The sequence below is a fragment of the Ostrea edulis genome, chromosome 3, assembly GCF_947568905.1.
Source record: "Ostrea edulis chromosome 3, xbOstEdul1.1, whole genome shotgun sequence".
NCBI classification, from domain to species: domain Eukaryota; kingdom Metazoa; phylum Mollusca; class Bivalvia; order Ostreida; family Ostreidae; genus Ostrea; species Ostrea edulis.
Genome location: NC_079166.1, coordinates 71,427,205 through 71,451,765, shown reverse-complemented (window position 1 = coordinate 71,451,765; position 24,561 = coordinate 71,427,205). Strand labels below are relative to the sequence as shown.

The 24,561-nt window shown below is 34.6% G+C and overlaps 1 protein-coding gene across 3 annotated transcripts; it reads left to right on the top strand.

Moving 5' to 3' along the window:
• The first annotated feature begins 606 nt into the window (after positions 1 to 606).
• On the top strand, positions 607 to 23,574 carry LOC125674851 (CTP synthase 1-like). Of its 3 annotated transcripts, XM_056158783.1 has the most exons (16): positions 607 to 677; positions 2,883 to 3,082; positions 3,511 to 3,681; positions 6,026 to 6,126; positions 7,019 to 7,138; positions 7,376 to 7,459; positions 7,803 to 7,883; positions 8,379 to 8,533; positions 11,318 to 11,450; positions 14,554 to 14,642; positions 15,889 to 15,983; positions 16,251 to 16,357; positions 17,449 to 17,545; positions 19,681 to 19,736; positions 19,942 to 20,038; positions 20,570 to 23,574. In XM_056158783.1, the coding sequence occupies exons 2-16, from the start codon at positions 2,908 to 2,910 to the stop codon at positions 20,836 to 20,838; spliced, it is 1,830 nt and encodes a 609-aa protein (XP_056014758.1). In that variant the 5' UTR covers positions 607 to 677; positions 2,883 to 2,907; the 3' UTR covers positions 20,839 to 23,574. The 3 variants fall into 3 exon arrangements, with proteins under 3 accessions (XP_056014758.1, XP_056014759.1, XP_056014760.1); XM_056158784.1 differs by lacking the exons at positions 7,019 to 7,138; positions 7,376 to 7,459 and having other exon boundaries at positions 614 to 677; XM_056158785.1 differs by lacking the exons at positions 607 to 677; positions 2,883 to 3,082; positions 3,511 to 3,681; positions 6,026 to 6,126 and adding an exon at positions 6,275 to 6,294.
• The last annotated feature ends 987 nt before the right edge of the window (positions 23,575 to 24,561 follow it).

Genomic DNA, 24,561 nt, shown 5'->3' with positions numbered 1-24,561 from the left:
CGAGAGAAAAGGGTATACTTATCCGGATCGAAATTGATAAAAATGAAGAAATTAGTTTCCTTTATAAATTCAAATTAACCAATTTAAACCAATTTACATCAAGGGAATATAGTTTGTTTTTTCTATAATTCCGATTGGGCTTGGTTCAAATTAGAAAAAAATCGCAATATTTATCAATCTTGACCAGTATTCAATTATTTCAAACACTTTTTAACCTCAAATCACGTAGGCACGTGTGTGAATTTCATGATTGAATAATCATCACCAAAATTACACATCCACTGATTTGCCTGCTTTTAAATTTGAGCCGGGTTAAATAGTGTCTGAAATGATTAAATTCTGGTGGTTTTACTGAAATATATGATAAAGAGCAATTTTAAAAAAAAAAATATTTTTTTTGGGGGGGGGGTGACAAAATGACAGCTAATTTATCGCTCCGGAAAAAAATCACAAAAACATTCATAAAAAATAATTGAGAGCTTGTATCACTCTTTCAATGGTGAGACCATACCTCATAAGAGGTGTTTTAACGAGCCATTAATGCTACATGTACATGTACATGGTTTTAATAACAAAACAAATGAGATCGGGATCGGTATGTATATTATCTTTCGGAAACCCTCGGGATTAATCTGAAGGGATTGTGTTTTGAAAAGAGATTTTGGCGGCTGTTGAAGGTTAAATTATACACTTCTTTTAAAGTTAAATGTGTGTTTAAATATAGAGTGGATTTGTCTCATCAACAGAAGGGAATTGGAGACTTTTATACAGAATTTCTGTTAAGATTTGACGTTTTTTGAAATGTAATTCATTGTTGAGCAATACCACAACACGTGTTTTTCTTTTTAAATTGTTTTTATTTCAACAAATTACATACTGCAGCAGATTTTATTTATCAGGAGAATGATAATGAGATGCTGTGACATAAATTTTGTAAAAAAATAATTTAAACCTTTTATTGGAGGAATGTACTATTGGCTTTTGTTATAAGTTTCATGCGATGTACAGTTACAGTTGAATGACAGCACATGTTCAACGTGCTATTAGTCATGATGTAGTAATAGTTCACGCTGCAGAACTGGAGAAGACTACAACACTTTATTATCCATACTATTAGTCATTTAGTTGCAGTTCACGCTGCAGAACTGGAGAAGACTACAACTATCCATACTATAAGTTTTGCTGTTTACTCTATAACACTTCCTTTTGATATGATATTATCTTCAAACCTGTCTATGGGTCAAATGCTGTCTGTCTTATTTCATACCGGTTGTTGACCCGTTCTCTACACGCTGATTGTGACTGCAAATTGCTCTGTCTGATAACGATGTAGGGCTCATGGCGGGTGTGACTTGTCAACGGGGGATGCTTGCTCATCCTGGGCACCTGATCCCACCTCTGGTATATCCAGGGGTCCGTCTTTACCTAATTCTTTATTTTGTATTCCTTGTGGGAGTTTGAGATTGATCACTGTTCGTTGTCTTGACCTTTTCACAAGGAAGAAAATGAAAATAAAGTGAAGGGAAAAGAAAGATTACTGCATATAGCACAATTTATAAATAGCACACTCTAGATCTTGGACAGGTACACTTCATCATTTCAGATATTTTGCATTCATGAGTAAATGAGATTATTGATATGCCTATGGTGTTATTGTTAGGGTGAGCGCACTCTGTGTATATTATGTATGAATTTATCCATAAACAGGAAATGTAGAATTAAAGAAATCAGGAAGTTTATTAGATGTGTGTGGAGATGACACCTTGTAACAAGACATTAGACATTTGATCTGCCTATTTATTTAAATGCGTGAAATATATAATAATGAAACGATGTGTTGTGATGTCTTATTTAGCTTTGGTGTTTTTTCTTTCAAACTAAGCAACAACAAAACAAAAAGTGTTAACCAATCTTTTTCTTTACTTTAACAAAAGTAAAAATAGAATTTTTTTTTTTGTTCTTTGAGGTAAATCAAATGTTACTTTGAATTAATTTTAAAGTCGAATAAAATAACTCTAAGTTTGATCATTGTTATCTCAGAGATCTTGAAAATGTACATGCTAAGTTCACAGCCTGTATACAAAGACTTTATTCAAAGGGATCAAGGTGGAAGTGTCCAGGATGGGACAAAGAAAATTTCATGATAGGATGTCAACTCTCCTGCTTATTTTGACTAATTCTCTCTATGCACATGTTACCATTAGAGCTGGCTGCACTCGTCAATATATTACATACAGTTTATTTAAAACAAATGAAATACAACAAACTGTATTACTTTCAATAAATTTTATGGTGTTTTTCTGAAAATCATCGATACATAAAAATCAACATGGCGGATGTTGGACTAAAGCTGAATACGCAGTGTATAAAGTTAGATTGGCAAAGTGGTAATTTCATTTACCATATCTTTGTAATAAATGGTCTGTATCAATGTTTTTCATCATATCTGTCAGATTTTTACCAGTATGACTTGCACTTGCAACAATACTCATGCGCTATTGACCTCATAATAGATCTATAAATATCTGGGAAAGCCTTCGCCCCCTTCTGCGGAATCCACCAGTCAAAGGATTTCTTTCAGAAAATGGGTAAAAATAAGGCTTTTGTCCTTTACTCCACATCAACCCAATTTCAAAAAATTACTGTATATAGATTTGTTCTGTCCATCTGTCTATTTCACAAATATATTGCTTATATTAACAAGATCTTTCTTTTGTACCAAAATATTTGATCTTGGGGTTTGACCTAGTTTTGAAATACTTCAACCTTGTTAATTGTCAACTTTGCTTCCATACAGGGGCATCAGTGTTTCCCAAACACACCATGATTTTGTTGTAAAAAATTAGCTTGCAGTAAACTGACACTATATTTTCCCCTTTCAGAATCCTGGCTTTTCTTGTGAGAAGCATGTCATCCATGAAGTATGTGTTGGTGTCTGGAGGTGTCATCAGTGGAATCGGTAAGGGGGTCATTGCCAGCAGTCTGGGGATGATTCTCAAGTCCTGCGGCATCAGAGTGACCTCCATAAAGATTGACCCCTACATCAATATTGATGCAGGAACCTTCTCTCCATATGAGCATGGTTTGTGTTATTAAGATATTGTCAAATTTCAATATTCTGTCTGTGGATCAAATGTTGATGGTTAATGCTGCAAAACTTTTGAAAAGCAAAATAAAACAATTAAGAAAAACATGCTGTATAGCGGGTTGTTTTCCACGGGTCTAAAATTTGGCGATTTGCTGCCTCAAGGGTATGCAAATAATTTTAGCGGAATAAATTTTGGCAGACAAGGAAGAGTTTTCTCTCTTGCAAATTTCGTGCATATTTGGCGAGTAAAATTTTGGGGGAAAGTTATTTAACAGCTAAAATAAGCAAAATTTATCACCACGCAGAAAAAAAACTCCATACAATATGTTTGCTCTTGAGTGTAATTTTGTAAATGCAGGAATGCAATAATTGATTTATGTTAATGCACAATATATTTGATTAAGTCTTTGATTAAATGACAGGTGAAGTGTTTGTTTTGGATGATGGCGGAGAAGTTGACCTTGACCTTGGTAATTATGAAAGATTTCTGGACATTACCCTTCATCGTGACAACAACATCACTACAGGAAAAATCTATCAGCATGTTATCAATAGAGAAAGAAGAGGAGACTACCTGGGAAAGACTGTTCAAGGTGAATATTTCCATAGCGTCATGTCAGTGGTATTATGTGAAACGAAGTTGCAGCTAGAGTGCAGGTGGTTTAGTAGTCTAATAGAATAGTCATGCCTTGGGTAGAAATCACAGTGGTGTCACAAGATAATTAGATCCATGTGGAGTGATTAATGTACACCAACTTGTATTTCTGTGCAAGAAATTTTCGCAAGATTTGTGAGAACCTGGTTATTGCGAATATTTCTTCCCATGAAACAGTCCTTAAATGTTTCATGTATTTGTTTAAGATTATCTCGGTCATGAAAATTTGTTGTTGTGAAGACGTGAACCAGTTTATCATTTTGTACATGTAAATTTTGAATAAAGTTGTCACAGATAAAAGCTGATTTACGGTATACAGTACCAATTAGACTCAAACAGATCCTGGGCTAACTAAAGCTTTGGATCAGCTTTATTCACCCAGGCGTGAAGTGTCTGCTTGGTTTGTTTTAACCCTGTCCCTTTGTTTATACCGTTTTAATGGTGTGTTTTTTTTTCCACAGAAATTTTTTCTTAAACAGCATTTTTTAATACAACATATATCTATATATGTATGCTTGTATCAAGGCATTAATCAAATCATATACATTTAATTCTCGAGTTATCGCCACTCAATTCATTGCCATTTTTGTTATAATGCCGCATCTTTCTAAGAACGTTTTTCCTATTACTTAATATTCTCGTTAAAATGCCAAATTCGTTATCGCCATATGCCTCTGTATTTGTAGTACAAAAGTTTATATCAAAGTGTTAATTATCTCGATAAACCGCCATGGGTGCACGTGATCAGTGATGCGAGAAATTGTTCATTATCGATCTCTGGCGTACACCTGGACAGAAGGTACCCAGTAATAAATAAACAAGATAATTACTTAATATGAACCGTAGTTTTGTTGCTTTTACCTCATCAAAAAATATTTCAGTTTAGCTATGGCTTTGCCACGAAAGAGGTTTCTGTTGAATTTATAAGAAAACAAGCAAATTATTACATACCACGGAAACCATCCGAAATGTACAAAACAGAAAATCTCCTATTATTCTACTGTTTTATGGGAAAAGCCCATAAAAAGGAGGACAATGGGTGATATTTTGGCTGCAAAGGGTGAAATACTCGTTGATCTTCGTCCAGTTAATGATGGCTCACCTACCAGGAAACAGCCATGCGTTGCGCTAAATACCGACAATGGGCATGGTTTATAAATAACTTGAAACATACTGTGTATATGTGTATTGTTTTGAAATGAAGTTTTATTATTGATAAATCTTTTAATCATGCTAGAAAATTTGGAAAAATAATTATGAGATATTTTTTTATTAACTTTGTACGTAAAGGAAAGATAACTCTTACATATACAAGACAAGTAACTCTTTCTCCCCAAGATGGCAGAAATTCAATTCATCGTCAAATTCGTTATAACACCACAAATTTAAAAGAATGAAAGGTGTTGGTTTTATCGAGAGTTGACTGTATATTGAGAAAAAGTTGATATGATGATAGCTAATTATAATTTTACTGAATATTACAGTGTGGGCTCCCTTTCTTGTTTACCTTTTAAGTTAGTTGAGGTGAGCTATATATACTTTGTCCACCCTGTGTTTTAGATTTATCAGACATGATTTTTCTCTGCTTTAAACGGAAATCCCACTATCCAGAGTGGAAAAATCTGTTCTCTTTATCAGGATTCTGCTTCCAGAAATTTCTAGGTTCAATAAATTTCACCTTTTACGAATCTTATTTTCCGGAATATTTGGTTTTTACTTTAGCAGTCAGTATTTCCTCATTGAATTCTTCTCGTTGATTGGTTGAGTCATTATGATATTGCCCAATCAGCAGACTGTACACTGATTGTAAACACATGGGCCTTACAAAAATATCCGTAAAAGTGGTATAAAGAGACGACGGGAATGTTTAAGACCATTGACAAGATCCAGCTTTTGAAGAACCTTTTGGTCAAGTGTTGGTAGATTGCGTAGGACCTATGCCTAAGACTAAGTTAAGGAACTAATACTTGCTTACTATTATTGGCATTATTAGAAAGCATAAAGCTCAGAATTGGTTAACAGAATTTATTTTCTGAAAAGATTCTTGAAGACAAAATATCCATTTTCGACTGGTGGTCTGGACCCCCTGATCTAGGGGCACTGCTCTAGATACCCCACTGGGGGGGGGGGGGGGGACCCCAGTCCCTCTTTCCACTTTTTCTATATCTCTGTAGAATCATGTCTGATTTATTGACCTGTAATTATTCTCTTAGTTGAGGTGAGCTGTATGGACTTTGTCCACCCTGTTTTTAGATTTATTGACCTGTAATTATTCTCTTCAGTTGTTCCTCACATCACTGATGCAGTTCAGGAGTGGGTGGAGCGAGTTGCCAAGATACCAGTGGACGGAGACAATAAAATACCAGAAGTTTGTATCGTGGAGGTACGTCAAAAAAGTTTGTATCGTGGAGGTACGTCAAAAAAGTTTGTATCGTGGAGGTACGTCAAAAAAGTTTGTATCGTGGAGGTACGTCAAAAAAGTTTGTATCGTGGAGGTACGTCAAAAAAGTTTGTATCGTGGAGGTACGTCAAAAAAGTTTGTATCGTGGAGGTACGTCAAAAAAGTTTGTATTGTGAAGGTATGTCAAGAACGTTTATATGCTGAGAAAGTTTGTATCATAGAATTACATGTATGTCAAGAGCATCCTCATGGTTGTACACAAATAATATTCTGTACATTTATAGTGCTTATTGTTTAACAACGTGTCAGAAGAATCTGTAATCCTTCATTCTGCCTAATCTTAAAAATGCACTGTACATGAAATTAGTCTCATTGTTGAAAATTAGACAGAAGTGAGGTCCATTTGCTGCTCAGTATATTGTGCTGTAATTGTTAAAAACATTTCTTGACATACTTGACTTAGTGCCTTCTCTCCTCCTGGAGAACAGGGCCTCTAACACACATTTTCCAGTTTTTCTGTCTTGTGCAGCTCTTGCTGTTTCAGTCCAATTTGTAAACCCTAGCTGCTCTCTTTCTCTCTCCACCGTTCATCTCCACGTTTCCTTTGGCCGACCTCTTTTCCTTCCACCTTCAGGTGTCCATGTAAATGCTACACTGCAGTTGTTATGTGCATCTTTTCTTAAAACATGTCCAATCCAGGTCCATCTTCTTACTCTCACTAAGACACTGATCTTATCCATCTCTGCTCTTTTCCTCAAATTGATGTTATCGATCTTCTCCGGCCAATATATTTTAAATATCCTTCTCGGGCATGAATGGAGGAATATGTAAAGTATACTACAGTATTGATTTAATGTTTCTGATCTACTTACAGCTGGGAGGCACTATAGGAGACATTGAGGGCATGCCGTTCATTGAAGCTTTTCGTCAGTTCTTCCATTTCCGAGTGAAGCGTGAAAATTACTGCTGTGTGCATGTCAGTCTTGTTCCTCAGGTAGACACAATGTAATATTTTCATTAAAACGCAGAGATAAGATAGTCTATCTCAATGATTTTGGTCAAAGTTCAGAAAACACCTTTACTAAACTGTGTGGTATTTTGTAAAATAATAACGCCCAATTCTTCGGAAAAAATGAATTAAAATGCAGTAGTGTGCACTGTACGCATGGTTTGTTTTATGTTTTGAATGTGGCATTTCAAAGTGCAATGGGAATGATTTATTTATTCATAGCCGGGAACCACAGGAGAACAGAAAACGAAGCCCACACAGCAAAGCGTGCGGGAACTGAGGGGTTTGGGTCTGTCCCCGGACTTGGTAAGTGAAAGATACATTTTCAGTGGAAAGGGCGGAGTGTGACCCTTGACCCCAAATTTGATGTTACGGAAACATTGATTAAAAGAATTGGGAAGAAGTGTTCTGTCCATAGACTTACGTACACAATCTTGCTTTCAAATGAATGGAGTTACAGTCTCACTTTGAAATAAATGGAGTTACAGTCTCACTTTGAAATAGATTGAGGTACACAGTCTCATTTTGAAATAGATTGAGGTACACAGTCTCACTTTGAAATAGATTGAGGTACACAGTCTCACTTTGAAATAGATTGAGGTACACAGCCTCACTTTGAAATAAATGTTTTTATTTATTCTTTTTACAGATAGTGTGTCGATGCCAGACTCCAGTGGCAGAAAGCGTCAAATCCAAAATCTCCCTGTTTTGTCATGTAGAACCTCAGCAGGTATGGTCATTGACTAATCGTGAACTCAGTCAGTATGGACATTATTCCAGTTTTCTACACCCTGCCCCCAGGGAAGGAAGTGAGTGGGGGTATATTGGTGTTTGTCCATCTCTCTGTAGACAAGTATTGTTTGGAGATTTTCTTTGAAGCTGTTCCTTTACTTTTACTGATTCTGGTGTAGTTTGTAACTTGTATTCATGAAACATGAATGATGTTAAAATTCATGTATTTCTGGTTTTCAGCTATACAATATTTCTTAAATATGCCCCAATGTGGACGAGTTCTGCAGGGAGTATAGGTATAGTCAGGCCAGATCTTATGTTTTCTGCCTCCGCTTTCTCTTTTCAGTATATGTAGATATTAAATATGCACACTATAATGAAATTCGATTAAAATGTCGACTCTCAAGTGATGCGAACATGACATTAAAGTATTGTTCTGTGTATGTTTTGAAATACTAGTCATGTACATGCCATTCTGATACATCTTTTGTAGGTATTTTCAATCCATGATGTCTCTTCTATTTATCGAGTGCCCCTTCTGCTGACAGAACAAGGTGTTTCCGAGTACCTGATGAAACGACTGCAGCTGAACCACCCGTCCCCTTACAACAATCGCTGGATGTTACGATGGAAGGACCTCGCGTCTAGGTGTCTATCCTTCTTCGACTTTGTAAAACAGCAGATATACACTGTAGATTATACAGTAAAACACAGTTACAGCGAACACGCTTATAATGAATTCACACTTAGAGTAAAACAAGGTTACATCGAACACACTTATAATGAATTTATTGATTACAGTAAAACATGGTTACAGTGAACACGCTTATAATGAATTCACACTTAGAGTAAAACACGGTTACAGCGAACATGTTTATAATGAATTCACACTTACAGTAAAACACGGTTACAGCGAACACGCTTATAATAGAATTCATGCTTACAGTAAAACACGGTTACAGTGAACATGTTTATAATGAATTCACACTTACAGTAAAACACGGTTACAGCGAACACGCTTATAATGAATTCACACTAACAGTAAAACACAGTTACAGTGAACACGCTTATAATGAATTCACACTTACAGTAAAACACGGTTACAGAGAACACGCTTATAATGAATTCACACTTACAGTAAAACACGGTTACAGCGAACACGCTTATAATGAATTCACACTTACAGTAAAACACAGTTACAGAGAACACAATTATAATGAACTCACACTTGCAGTAAAACACGGTTACAGTGAACACGCTTATAATGAATTCACACTTACAGTAAAACATGGTTACAGCAAACACGCTTATGATGAATTTATTGATTACAGTAAAACATGGTTACAGCGAACACGCTTATAATGAATTCACACTTACAGTAAAACACGGTTACAGCGAACACGCTTATAATGAATTCACACTTACAGTAAAACACAGTTACAGAGAACACAGTTATAATGAACTCACACTTACAGTAAAACACGGTTACAGCAAACACGCTTATGATGAATATATTGATTACAGTAAAACATGGTTACAGCGAACACGCTTATAATGAATTCACACTTACAGTAAAACATGGTTACAGCGAACACGCTTATAATGAATTCACACTTACAGTAAAACACGGTTACAGCGAACACGCTTATAATAGAATTCACGCTTACAGTAAAACACGGTTACAGTGAACATGTTTATAATGAATTCACACTTACAGTAAAACACGGTTACAGTGAACACGCTTATAATGAATTCACACTTACAGTAAAACACGGTTACAGGGAACACACTTATAATGAATTCACACTTACAGTAAAACACGGTTACAGCGAACACGCTTATGATGAATTCACACTTATAGTAAAACACGGTTAGGGCTATTCCAGAAATAAATACATGGGGGGGGTCGGGAGGCACCTTTTGTATATACCAAGCACCCATAAAAAAAAATAAAAAATTACCCCATGACCCATCAAATTAATAAACTCATTTTACAATGACCCATCTAATAAAAAAAAAACTAACCAGACCCACCACAAAAATATTTTTAAAAATGAAAACGGTACAAATCTTGCGAGGTTTTCGGGACAAACATTCTAGTCAATGACGCGGTAATGCCTGTGCGACATTGTATCACAGTAGTTCTGAAGAAACGATGTCACATCAACAATCAAAGGCATCTATGGCGGGAATGTTGGAAAGATTGAGAGTCCAAACGATGCTATTATTATGAAATGGGTATGGATATGTTTTTCCACGAATCGTTCGTCTTCTAATGGAGCCCGCGCCCGGAGGCCTCTAAATCACCATCACACCGACTGATAAATATAACGCATCGGTACCCTCGTATAAATCAACTAAGGTTTGCCTATTTTTATTAGAAAACGGAATACCTATTGGTTTCAAAATATTACCAAAACCGATGCACTGTAAACTGTAATAATCTACAGAACAGAGTTCGCCGCCATCACGTCCAAAGGGACCCTACTAAACGCGCCTCTAATTTGAAGAGTGTCGTAATGGAAAGTTATGCGCTGCAAAGAGCGACAACTCGAATAGTTCTATGTTACTTCCGATTTCGAAAGCAGCATTTCGAAAGCACGTTTTCAATTTCCCCCCGATGTTTTGTAACCAACACGACAAGAGCGACAATAAAAATATTCTGAAAACTCAACACCCACGTGGCACAAAATAAAACAATAGAAACTACCCACTACCCATAATAAATAATTTTTTAACAGTCCAACCACGGACCAATTAAAATATGAAAAAACACGACCACCCACACAAAAAAATATCGTTTGCCGCCCGACCCCCCCATTTGATCATTTCTGGAACAGCCCTTACAGCGAACACGCTTATAATGAATTCACACTTACAGTAAAACACGGTTACAGTGAACACACTTATGATGAATTCACACTTACAGTAAGACACGGTTACAGCGAACATGCTTATAATGAATTCACACTTGCAGTAAAACACGGTTACAGCGAACACGCTTATAATGAATTTACACTTATAATAAAACATAGTTACAGTGAACACGCTTATAATGAATTTATGATTACAATAAAACACAGTTGCAATGAATATGCTTATAATTAATTTACGCATTCCCTGTAGTTTTAAAAGTGTTGAACTTATTGGACAACAAAAATTGGGTTTATAACGAATCAAAATTGTTTCTCCCCAGCACCCTGTTATAAGTGTTTTTTACTCTCCCAGTAATTAAGCCTCCTCTTTAAAAGAACTTTGTGGGCACCTTCATAATGCAGTAAATCCCCTGTACTCTATATGAAGTGGAATATGGTGAGAGATATGCATGTCCACATATATTGAGGTCACAAAGATGAAGGCCGTGATAACAAGAAAGGATAATATTTCGATGCAATAATACATTATTCTTGAAGGCACTATGTTTTGTTCCAGACATGATCAGTTACTGAAAGAAGTAACCATTGCATTAGTGGGAAAATACACCCAATTAGAAGACGCCTACGCCTCTGTCATAAAGGCCCTCCAACACAGTGCACTGTGTGTCAGCCATAAGCTGAACCTCAAGGTTAGTCACGTACATCAATTTTATTTATTTAAGAATTGAACAGCACTTTTGAGCTGTTCATGGTCAATATGAACGGATTTGGATTTGAGGCAAATTCTCTGAATCGCTAATGCGATTCACAGAATTTGTCTCAAATCAGAATCCATTCATATTGACCATGAACTGCTCAAAAGTGCTGTTCAATTCTTATGTTTATATTCATTTCCTAAATCGCCATTTATTTACATGTACATTGCTTCTATAAGTCATGAAATATTTTGTTGCATAAAATGAACTAAGATCCACCTATGTCACAGTCATATTGTGACGTACGTCAAAACATAGACATGACGTCACACTTCGTCTTACCTTGCCTTTTATCAACATTGCACGGTGCAATGTATTTTGGAGCTAGGAGACCACAAGATTTGGATGATAATCCATGTAAGTTCACATTCCTAATCGGAGGTGTGACTTTGCGAGGTCTATTTAACACATATTTTGTATTTTTTCAAATCATTACGCTCTCTCAGTCGTGTGCTTTGAACTAGTTCATAATCCGTTGATAGTCAATATGAATGGATTGTGTTGCGTGCTGAAATTGGTTGGTTCATAGAGGAAAATGCGATTTGTAATATAAATATAGAGTATTAACTGAATATTGGGAAATATGACTGCCCAATATTGTTGCAAATTCAGTCTGCATATTTCCTCATATTTAATCAATGACCATTCTCTGATATATTTTTTTTTTTAATTCTTTGCACCTTCTAATGCTACATGTATAAGTGCACAAGCAATTTTAGTAAGAAATGAAGTATTTTTGTTTATTATTATTTGTAAACAGACATGACATTACAGTCATCAAGTCGTGTAAGCAGATGTGATGTCACACAGATAGTCACCAGGCATTTTCAGAGAAGTGTTTCTTTTCACAAAATATCTTACGACCAAGATTAAAATTTCTATCTGCATTTCAGTTACATGTACAGTACCCGCAAGGTTATTCTTGACATAATAAATGATAGAACACGATACACGCACGATACGATAGGATACACGTACGATACGATAGGATACACGGTAAACCTGATAAACGCAAAACCTGATAAATGATCTTCATGATAGACCTGATAAACGCAAAACACGATAAACGATCTTCACGATAAATGGAAAACCTGATAGAAATGTTGTAAATTTAGAAACAATTTAGACAGAACGAAATTTTTATATCTACAACATAATTACATAATGTTGACAATAATACTGAAGGATTTCAATATTTACTATATACCTAAAACATATACAGTAATTTCTTTATTCCACGGTCGTACTTTTTAAAAAATTCTATTTATGGTTTTTTACGCCATTACAACTAAAATCAGAAAACTAAATTATATACGGTATTGAATTCATTATATATCTGTATAAATTTTCTCAGCCAATGAGCTTATATTGTCACCTTATGTTTAATACAGGTATATATAAATTATACAGGGAATCAACTAAATGTAATATAATGTAGTGATATCATGCTTCAGTAGCTCTCTTATTCTAATGTCTATTATTTTGAATATGAAATAAAACCAAGTAATATTTTGTGTGTCGCGAGGAGGGTTTATTTTGCATCAAGCTCTAAGATCACCGCTCATTCAACAACAATTTTTATAACGACCGCTTTAAAAAAAATTAACTGCACGACACCATATTCTCATATGTTAGATATTTCGACATTATGAGTGATAATTGATAGTCATAAGTAATTGGAACATATTTATTTGAATTAATATTTTGTTAACAAAAACAAATAAACTATTAAAAACAACATAAACAAAACCCAGCTTGTTTTAAATTCGCAATTTTGAAACGCTTAAAAATGTTTGTGTTTAATGTGGTAAAAAAATCAAATAATCATCAAAACCAGCATAAATTTCCAGTATCTACACGTCCGACTTATGTACATATGTACACGTACAAGTAAAAAGAAACTCAACGCCCAAAAAATTGGAAGAAAAAGAACCATTATTAAAATATATGTAATAACCAATGTAATTTACTGATCTTCTCTTTCAAATCGGAACTTCCTGTTTCTCTGTTTAATAGTGTTAATTACAAATAATTCTTTCTAGATAAGGAAATATTTATGAACTCCAGATTATGGAGCTTTAAGATTTACTGTCCTCGGTTTGCTCAGCAAACCACTGCCTACTTTCCAGACTACTTTGAATGAAATTTTCACCCTCTCTCTTTACAGACAAATAGCTCTTCTTCTGCCTTAAAATCGACAGCTTTATGTTCTCCTTCAAATATAATGTCTTTCGTCGATTCCTAAAAATAGCTTCTTTAACAAAACGAATAAAGCTTTCGGAAGGTATCGTACTTTTTCATTAGATTTAATATACGATCCGATAGTTTCCGAAGCTACACGATAAACGATTTTCACGATAAACGGAAAACCTGATACACGCAAAACACAATACACGATAGACCTGATAACCGCAAAACACGATAGAAAACGGAAAACCTGATAAACGCAAAACACGATACGATAGGATGCACGCACGATACGATAGGATGCACGCACGATACGATAGGATACACGCACGATAGAGCACGATAGGAATGTCAAGAATAACGTTGCGGGTACTGTACTAATGCAAGTATTATCAACTATGGATATATTTTATATACTAATTAGGAAAATCTGCAAGAGATGAGGAATAAAGAAATTACAATGTTTATAAATTTAATAAGAATTTTAGTGAAAGGACCTCAGTCTGACTCAGTAAAAAGCTTGAGTACTCTCTACAGAATCTATAGTAAATGATAACATTACTGTTCAGTAGTCTTATTAGATGTATGTAAGAGACTATCAGTATTTGCTGAATTCCTGCATTCTCTACACCTGAAATTCATGCTTTGTACATTGTATGTTGTACACACTGTCAAGTCTGCATCTGTCTGACCATCACTCCATACTTATACAAAAGTTTCCATTCTTTTAGGCAGGCTAATTTTCGTTTATGTAAAATTCTTATTGGTTTCCAGTTATTAAGTCAAATTGTTATAGAGTATTGTGTTTGATGGGTGAAGTCAATATATTTATTATGCTGTCCCTTTTCAGTACATTGAAGCTGCTCATCTCGAGATGGAGATGTTGAAAGAAAATCCCTCAAAGTATCACGAGGCGTGGCATCAGCTGGTGTCTGCAAAGTATGTGCACATAAAATACTCAGCTCTTGTTCATGGGATTTCTTTCACTTCAAACTAAGGTTCTTGTAAATAATTTTGTATGTGCATAATCAGGGGCATAGCTTCCTTCAGTTCAAGTAGGCACAAAATGTGATGTCCGACCTCTAAAGCATTTGTTTGACTCTGAGTTTCTTAAAAAATCATAAAAGAAAAATGCGGATAGAAACGGTTGTTGAAATCGGTCGTTCATGTAAGTATTTTTATGATTCAGAGTGCAAGTTTAAGAAAAGCGAATAGTGCATCACCGTATAAAACGGATACGATACGATTATAGTTTGTAAATCACATTTTTCAAGTATTTCTCGCTAATTTCGAGCCCTGAAATGTTTGCAAAATATAATATGTTTATATATATTTCTAGTTTTTAAAATCGGATATAAAATTATTATTCCGTCGAACCTTTTCTTTTTATAATGTATTCTATATAATGGTTATATATTTTTTTCTAAACTTATGGTGATCACAATGACTCATTCGACTTAATAGTTTAAAATCTTTGAAAAGTTGTACAATATTTATGTACAATATTTAAAAGTCTTTTGCAATCATTTTGATGCTCAGATCAGTGCAAATGAGTCGTAATATTTCAAAATTTTAACGGGGTTGACCCCCCAAACCCCCCCCCCCCCCCCCCCCCCCCCCCCAGTGGAAGTGGGTGACCCACTCAGCGCTTCGTGTCTCGATGAAACCTTCAGTTTCATCAGTAGGACCTACACATTGAAATAGTCCTAGCTACGCCCCTGATAATGGCATAAAAGTAAATACTAAGTTTGTTCTACTACATAGTAATGAGTATACTAGTGTATTATGGTTAACAAATAATGCTGGTATTGTTTCACTATAAAATCTGACAAGGCATGATTATGGTAATAGATTCTGTTAAGAATAAAAGAGGGATAGTAATTGATATGTGCAAAGTGAAAATGGAAGTTGTAAAATGGTTGGTTGTTTATTGTTTAACGTCCCTCTCGAGAATATTTCACTCAGATGGAGATGTCACCATTGCCAGTGAAATGTTACGATTATGTATACTGTACATGTATAGTACTAGTGATATGTAAATGTAGCTACACATGTAGCTATGTAAGATATGTCACATGTAAGAAAAAATGTCAAGGTCAATTCACTTTTAAACAGAAATGACATAGATCGTATTTATTTAATGAATAATCATCTGATCTCACCCTCCTTAATTTGAATTTGACAGTGGCATACTTGTGCCTGGTGGATTTGGGATCCGGGGAACAGAGGGGAAAATTCTGGCTGCCAATTGGGCTAGAACAAAGAATATACCATACTTAGGTAAGGCTGGGAATTTGCTGGTGTTGTAAAGAGGAAAATTAACTGACTGAATGATCATTCAAAAGTGCAAAAGCTATAGTGTGAAATTGTTGATTTTTAATGTTGTTCAATCTTCATTGATATTCGTTGAGCTATTGAAATTTTCAGTTGGTTTTTGCATAAAACATCTTATTGATACATGTTCATTTTGCATTGAAATTTAACTTACATTTATAGATGCATGCAGGTACTGCTAACAATTTGTAATGTTTGATTGGGGGATTTCAGGAGTGTGTCTGGGGCTACAGTGTGCTGTGATAGAGTTTGCACGTAATGCTCTAGGCTGGGAGGGAGCTCATTCTACAGAACTGGACCCTGCCACCAAACACCCTGTAGTAAGTACAGAGAAACACCCTGTAGTAAGTACAGAGAAACACTCTGTAGTAAGTACAGAGAAACACCCTGTAGTAAGTACAGTGAAACACCCTGTAGTAAGTACAGAGAAACACCCTGTAGTAAGTACAGAGAAACCTCTTAAAATCTAAATCCTAAAATCGGCAATCTGTTTAATGTATTTCAATATTAAGGGATTGTTCAGTATGGCTGCTTAGTTCTTGTGTAAGAAGTTGTCGAGCGATACTTGGCATACCAACATTATGAAAATCAGATTCGATTCATATGTTGGATTGTAGTTTAAGTCTGGAAATAAATGTCCATGTTTATTACCTTATTCAGTCATCTGAATTGTTTAATCCACACCTACAGTGTCCAGGCCCCAGGATCATGTAACCAAACTCAGACTCGAGTCAAAATTTCAATTACCAATACCTACAAGGTAAATGTTCATAACTTTTAAACTGAAACTCTAGATTTGCGGACAGAGTTGATGAAGCAGTATTGAATATCAATTTTATTTTGGAATGATTGGCTTCTCAATCATTTCATCGCAATATTGAGATTTTGACTTCAGCTTAAGATGTTTCATAATCCTGGGGCTAGGTAGGATATTATCCATGATGTGTCATTTATATAAACAGCCAATCAACCATAAACACAGTCCATGCAAATCATTTACATTTTCAAAGTAATGTCCATGCAGAATTCATTAACCTCTTTTATGTGCAATGAATACTTAAGGATTTCAAGAGCGAAATATAGTGTACCAGAGATGAAGAACTTTTAGAGACCGAAAGTTTGAGATTTCAAGAGTTAATTTGCTTGGTTATATAGAGAAAAACATTAGGAGAGAGGCTTTGCTTCTAAAGATTGTAGTTCGAGGCTGCCATCAAGAGGCAGCATTATAGTATGTTACTTCAAACACCTGTTGAATGATCAGGAGTTTTAATCTTGTGACAGTTTTATTGCTTTGATAGAGGGATTGAAACTTTTTTGATGGAGTAAAGCTTAATTCATGTTATTTTATTTAGTGTGTATCTTCTTCCTAACCTTGTAATTAATTAATATTATACTACCATTTATTGTACAGGTGATTGACATGCCTGAACACAACACAGGACAAATGGGTGGCACCATGAGACTGGGAAAACGGAAGACGCTCTTCAACTGCCAGACCTGTATAACAAGTAGGATTTCTATTTACTGTCAAGACCTGTATAACAAGTAGATTTCTATTTACTGTCAAGACCTGTATAACAAGTAGATTTCTATTTACTGTCAAGACTTGTATAACAAGTAGATTTCTATTTACTGTCAAGACCTGTATAACAAGTAAGATTTATTTACTGTCAAGACCTGTATAACAAGTAAGATTTATTTACTGTCAAGACCTGTATAACAAGTAAGATTTCTATCTACTGTCAAGACCTGTATAACAAGATTTCTATTTACTGTCAAGACCTGTATAACAAGTAGATTTCTATTTACTGTCAAGACCTGTATAACAAGTAGATTTCTATTTACTGTCAAGACCTGTATAACAAGTAGATTTCTATTTACTGTCAAGACCTGTATAACAAGTAGATTTCTATTTACTGTCAAGACCTGTATAACAAGTAAGATTTCTATTTACTGTCAAGACCTGTATAACAAGTAAGATTTATTTACTGTCAAGACCTTTATAACAAGTAGGATTTCTATTTACTGTCAAGACCTGTATAACAAGTAAGATTTATTTACTGTCAAGACCTGTATAACAAGTAAGATTTATTTACTGTCAAGACCTGTATAACAAGTAAGATTTCTATCTACTGTCAAGACCTGTATAACAAGATTTCTATTTACTGTCAAGACTTGTATAACAAGTAGATTTCTATTTACTGTCAAGACCTGTATAACAAGTAGATTTCTATTTACTGTCAAGACCTGTATAACAAGTAAGATTTATTTACTGTCAAGACCTTTATAACAAGTAGGATTTCTATTTACTGTCAAGACCTGTATAACAAGTAGGATTTTTATTTACTGTCAAGACCTGTATAACAAGTAAGATTTCTATTTACTGTCAAGACCTTTATAACAAGTAGGATTTTTATTTACTGTCAAGACCTGTATAACAAGTAAGATTTCTATTTACTGTCAAGACCTGTATAACAAGTAGATTTCTATTTACTGTCAAGACCTGTATAACAAGTAGATTTCTATTTACTGTCAAGACCTGTATAACAAGTAAGATTTATTTACTGTCAAGACCTGTATAACAAGTAAGATTTCTATTTACTGTCAAGACCTGTATAACAAGTAAGATTTCTATCTACTGTCAAGACCTGTATAACAAGATTTCTATTTACTGTCAAGACCTGTATAACAAGTAAGATTTATTTACTGTCAAGACCTGTATAACAAGTAAGATTTCTATTTACTGTCAAGACCTGTATAACAAGTAAGATTTCTATCTACTGTCAAGACCTGTATAACAAGATTTCTATTTACTGTCAAGACCTGTATAACAAGTAAGATTAACAAGTAAGATTTCTATTTACTGTCAAGACCTGTATAACAAGGAGGATTTATTTACTATCAAGACCTGTATAACAAGGAGGATTTATTTACTGTCAATGTTCTTGGATTACATTTCATAAAAAAAAGCTTCACCCAAATGTATAAACATTGTACACTGAACGTATATGTACAAAAAGTGCTAGAAATGTTTTAGTAAAAGGAGATTTTAGATTTTCAGGACCATTTGTACACTGTAAATATAATATCTACAAAAAGTGCTACATGTGGATATATATTTTAAAAGAGATTATAATTTTCATGATCATTTGTACACTGTACATATTAATATATACAAATAGCTTTAAGGGAGGTATAAATTTTCATGATCATTTGTACACTGTACATATTAATATGTACAAATAGCTCTAAGGGAGGTATAAATTTTCATGATCATTTGTACACTGTACATATTAATATATACAAATAGCTTTAAGGGAGGTATAAATTTTCATGATCATTTGTACACTGTACATATTAATATGTACAAATAGCTTTAAGGGAGGTATAAATTTTCATGATCATTTGTACACTGTACATATTAATATATACAAATAGCTTTAAGGGAGGTATAAATTTTCATGATCATTTGTACACTGTACATATTAATATGTACAAATAGCTTTAAGGGAGGTATAAATTTTCATGATCATTTGTACACTGTACATATTAATATATACAAATAGCTTTAAGGGAGGTATAAATTTTCATGATCAAATTTTCTTCAAGAAATGTTATTGTTTGCTCTTATTATTTTGTACAGAGAAATTGTATGGCAATAAAGAATTTGTTGAAGAAAGACACAGGCATAGATATGAGGTAATATACAGTTATCAGAGGGTTTTATGTAGACAGGCATAGATATGAGGTAATATACAGTTATCAGAGGGTTTTATGTAGACAGACATAGATATTAGATAATATACAGTTATCAGAAGGTTTTATGTAGACGGACATAGATACAAGACCATATCATACCACAGGATTAGTAGTTAAACACAATATTGCCATTTCATTCTCACAGGTGAATCCCAAGTTCGTTAAAACATTTGAGGAAACTGGAATGAAGTTCGTGGGTCGAAGTGTTGATGGAGAAAGAATGGAAATCATGGAACTAGACGGTAAAATGCCCATTCCAAATTTTGTATATTGTAGATAATATCAGGACGAATGGCCCTATCTGTGCAACCATGAAAAAGAATGAGAACATACAGAATATGGGAACCATTATTTTGTCTCCTATTCCATCGCGGTTTTAATATTTAGTATGCCCAACAAGCAGTGCAAGATCACGTTTTCTTCGTTAACTTGGGCTATTTATCTTTGCATGTACAAATAACAACATGTGATAATAACTCAATCAGTACATCACTTCTTAAGAAAACCTGGGGGGGGGGGGGGGGCTGCATATACATATTTTTGTAGCAGAAATGCGTCGTCTTTAGCCATCACTAATTTGTATACAAAAGTTGCTCAAGTGACATATAAATTTTGTAACTTGTTTTTCTCAAGAATTCCAAAACTTTCTACTTCTAAAATCCCGTATTAACTCATATGATTATGTGTTTGTCAGGGGGAGCTTTTAATAATCAATCACTGATCCCTTAGGAGGACATATATCATTAGATATGATTGATATTTTGTATCCACAGGTCACCAGTACTTTGTGGGGGTCCAGTACCACCCTGAGTACATTTCCCGTCCAATGAAACCCTCACCCCCTTACCTAGGTCTACTGCTGGCGTCCACGGGAAAGATGCAAGCCTATCGATCCCGCGGATATAGGATGTCTCCACATTTATCTTATAGCGAGGGAAATGAATCTTCAGACGATGAGATATCAGAAATTGTCAAAAATCTGAGCATGGAAGATGGACCAGAAGTCTCTGCTAAAGATAGTAGTCCTTTTGATGAATCTTAATGTAGATTTGCATTTCCTAACGTTGTATTGATGTTGGTAAACATTCCCCTCTTCATGTTTGGACAAAATTCACAGATGAATCTTTGTCACCTTGGTTTGATTTGTCGATGATACGACTCTAGAATTCTAGGGTTGTAGTGTATTATAAACAGATGTATTTATTGAATGTTCAGAAATTTGCCGTGACTGTGCTTTCTGTGAATTACTACCAGCCAGATTCTCAAGTAGGTTAATATGTTGTAATTCTCTCCCCTGAATACGCTAGTGCATTAAAACTATATAGGTAGCCGTTATTAGGGCATTTAGAATATTTGTTAGATTGTTAAACATAATTACATGTATATTCATGTTGTGGGTCATTCTGACGTGGAATATTCTCTGGGAGGTCTGTATTAGAAAATAACTGGAATGGCAAACTTCATGAACATATACATGTACAACTGTACCTGTAGTGAATGCATTTCTCTTTCATTACTCCTCCATTTATCATTGAATATATATGTTCCATTCTGATATTTGTTATCGGATTATAATTATACACCCCCACCAGGGGGAGGAGACATATTGCTTTATAGCTCCAGTCGTCTTGCCGTCTGTCTGTCTCTGTCACAAGTTTTGGGAACACTTAATCCTGCTCTGCAAAGTGTAATTTTATAAGGTGCCATTTTTTGGGGGATAAAAGAGATTTTTGGAATTCCCTGCACTATGCGATAGATGTAATATTTGTTTTTTGCTTGTTTTTGTTGGGGGTTTTTTCCATCACAGTTTCTGCTGCATGTGAAATTAGACTGCAATGAAACTTGACAGATTAGGAGAAGGTTAAAACTAAGTGCAATTGTGCAACACTTTGGTTTTATTTTTATATTTTCTGATTTCTCTACTTTATTTTGGACTTTTGATATACTGTGTTGTGTATGTTTAGGAATTCAAACTGTCTTTAAGTTTGACAGAGATGTTTAGGAGGACAGGTATTTGAGATTGAGAATGACTAGAACACTATAATATGGGTGTACATGAGTTTATAATCAAAACATTGATATACTAAAAATATGAATATGAAATATTGAATGATAAATTATATCACACCAAAGACCATTGTAAATATTAAATCAAAGCATATCAACATTTTATTTTGCTTGAATTTCACTTGGTTTTTTCCCCTTATTTATACATGTGATTGTGTACATACTATTCATTTCATAAGATGTTGTAATTTGTCTATTTGGTCTTCACACCATTAGACCTGCTTATAGTGATCAACAATAAATATCACTAATGTAGTAGGTTGTGGTCAATATGAATATTTACATTTCCACTGTTTTGCCTTAGATATCTTCACAATTTTTACTGACAGCCATTTTCTCATGGACATGCTTCAATAGTAAATAATGTGCGTATGGATACAGATAAATATAGTACATCTACTGAACAATGTGCGTATGAATACAGATAAATATAGTACGTCTACTGTATCTGATGGGGATTCCAAAAGAAGCGAAAGTAGAATGTTAATACCAGAAATAAACTTCATTTGAAAATACGTATGGGCTTCATGAAGCATGGTGATGTGAAGAGTCAGTTCATACCCTAACATGTTTTCATAAATGAAATTCATTTCTGAAATAAATGCTGTTTCTGCTAACTTTAGGATTTGTACTTGGGGATTCCCCGCTATCAAGTGAGATTAACTGATTACACCGTGCTACATTGTAGAAAAATACTAATTCCAGTTGATGGGCATTATTATTACAAGGCTTTACTTAAGTCGCTAGTGCCATATTCTGTATTGTGGATACTAGTCTTGTCTGTTTTTAATTCTAAATCATTGTCACATTAAAGAGGTTCGCACCTGAGATTTGGAGTAATGTCAATTTTTTGGGAAGTGTATTTTTGATGTCTGCATTGAAGGTGAATTAGGAAATTAAAAAGAAAAATTGGGGTCACAATGTTTGTTATTGAGCTACAGTGTTCTAAACATGACCTCTTTGCACTTAAGATTGACTCGAGCTCCAATAAACTTGATTTGTCTGTTGGTGTCAACACAACATAAGCAACACAAATCAATCATTACATAAAATAGATATATAATCAGGAGCGAACTTCCTTAGTGGAAAAGTTTTTAAGAAAACCCAAGTCTGTGGTATTAAACATTGATACACAGATATGATACAAAACTTTCTTCTTTGATATTACCAATGTAGATGGGTATATATTATGAAAAATGCTCTTTGTAATAGAAAATGTGTTTGTGCTTTATAATGTTGTGCTTCAGTATAGAATGCTTTCATGGAGTACATGAAATATGTGTGAAAATTTAATGTATTGATTGAACTCTGCTTTTGTGAATTTCACCCTCTGAGGATAAAATCGCAATGGACACGTGTATTTTAGAAGTATAGACTATTCATTAAATTTTCAATTTAAAAACACACGCTATTCTATGTTAAGCCTGTAATGTGTTGTTACATATGTACATATAATGCCTTCGATGCATCTGATAAAATCCTGTACGTGTGCACATGTATGTATGTTTCAAGATTGAAATTCAAATTCACTGAAAATGTATGAAGTATTTAGTGCATGTTTCACTGCAAGATATTCAAAAGCAAGTAGAAAATTAGGTTATAAAGGGAGGAAAATCTCGATTTTGTTTAAGGAAATTCTTTTATATCCTGATGTTACATGTACTAGCCAATTTTTTGAAATTTTACAGAGAATAAAAAAGTTGGAGCTATTGACTGGGGTTGTGACATTAGACTTTCAATTGCTTGGTTGAACCATTACATGTATCAAGTTCAGTAGTCTTGATCTGGACATAGGAATATACTGTCCACTTAATATTTTGAGAACCCTTTGCTTGACGGACATCAAAGTCGGTACACCGGTACATCTTTAGGAGAAGATTGCCCCTATTGATTTTGCGGTCACAAGGTCAAACTGGACATAGGAATATACAGTCTGCTCAATATCTTAAGAACTCTTTGCTTGACAAACATCAAACTTGGTATATCTTATGAAGTAGATGACCCCTGGTAAATTTGAAGTCACTTGGTCAAGGGTCACATTGGACATAGGAATATACTGTCCGCTCAATGTCTTGAGAACCCTTTGTTTGACTGACATCGAACTTGGTACACTGGTACATCTTAAGGAGTAGATGTCCCTGTTGATTTTGAAGTCACCTGATGAAAGGTTTACATGGGAATATATAGGGAAAATCTTCTCAAGAACTACTAGGCCAGAAAAGTTCGAATTTACATGAAAGTTTCCTGGTATAGTGCAAGTTCAAATTTGTAAAAACATGGCCCCCGAGAGTAGGGTGCGGCCACAATAGGGATAAAAGCTTTACATACGACTATGTAGGGAAAATCCTTTGGGTCCCAATACATAGAGAAAATCTTTTTAAAAAATTCTTCTCAAGAACTACTAGGCCAGAAAAGTTCGAATTTACATGAAAGTTTCTTGGTATAGTGCAAGTTCAAATTTGTAAAAACATGGCCCCCGAGAGTAGGGTGCGGCCACAATAGGGATAAAAGCTTTACATACGACTATGTAGGGAAAATCCTTTGGGTCCCAATACATAGAGGAAATCTTTTTAAAAATTCTTCTCAAGAACTACTTGGCCAGGAAAGCAAACATTTACAAGCCAGCTTGCTGATGTAGTGCAGATTCAAGTTTGTTAAAATCATGGCCCCCAGGAGTAAGGTTGGGCCACAATAGGGG

What these genes read in the sequence shown, in the direction of transcription:
- LOC125674851 (XM_056158783.1), top strand. Translation starts at nt 2,908, where the DNA reads ATGTCATCCATGAAGTATGTGTTGGTGTCTGGAGGTGTCATCAGTGGA. An exon ending in GTCATGTAGAACCTCAGCAG is followed by an intron (nt 7,884 to 8,378) that starts GTATGGTCATTG and finishes CATCTTTTGTAG; the next exon opens with GTATTTTCAATCCATGATGT. An exon ending in CATCAGCTGGTGTCTGCAAA is followed by an intron (nt 14,643 to 15,888) that starts GTATGTGCACAT and finishes TGAATTTGACAG; the next exon opens with TGGCATACTTGTGCCTGGTG.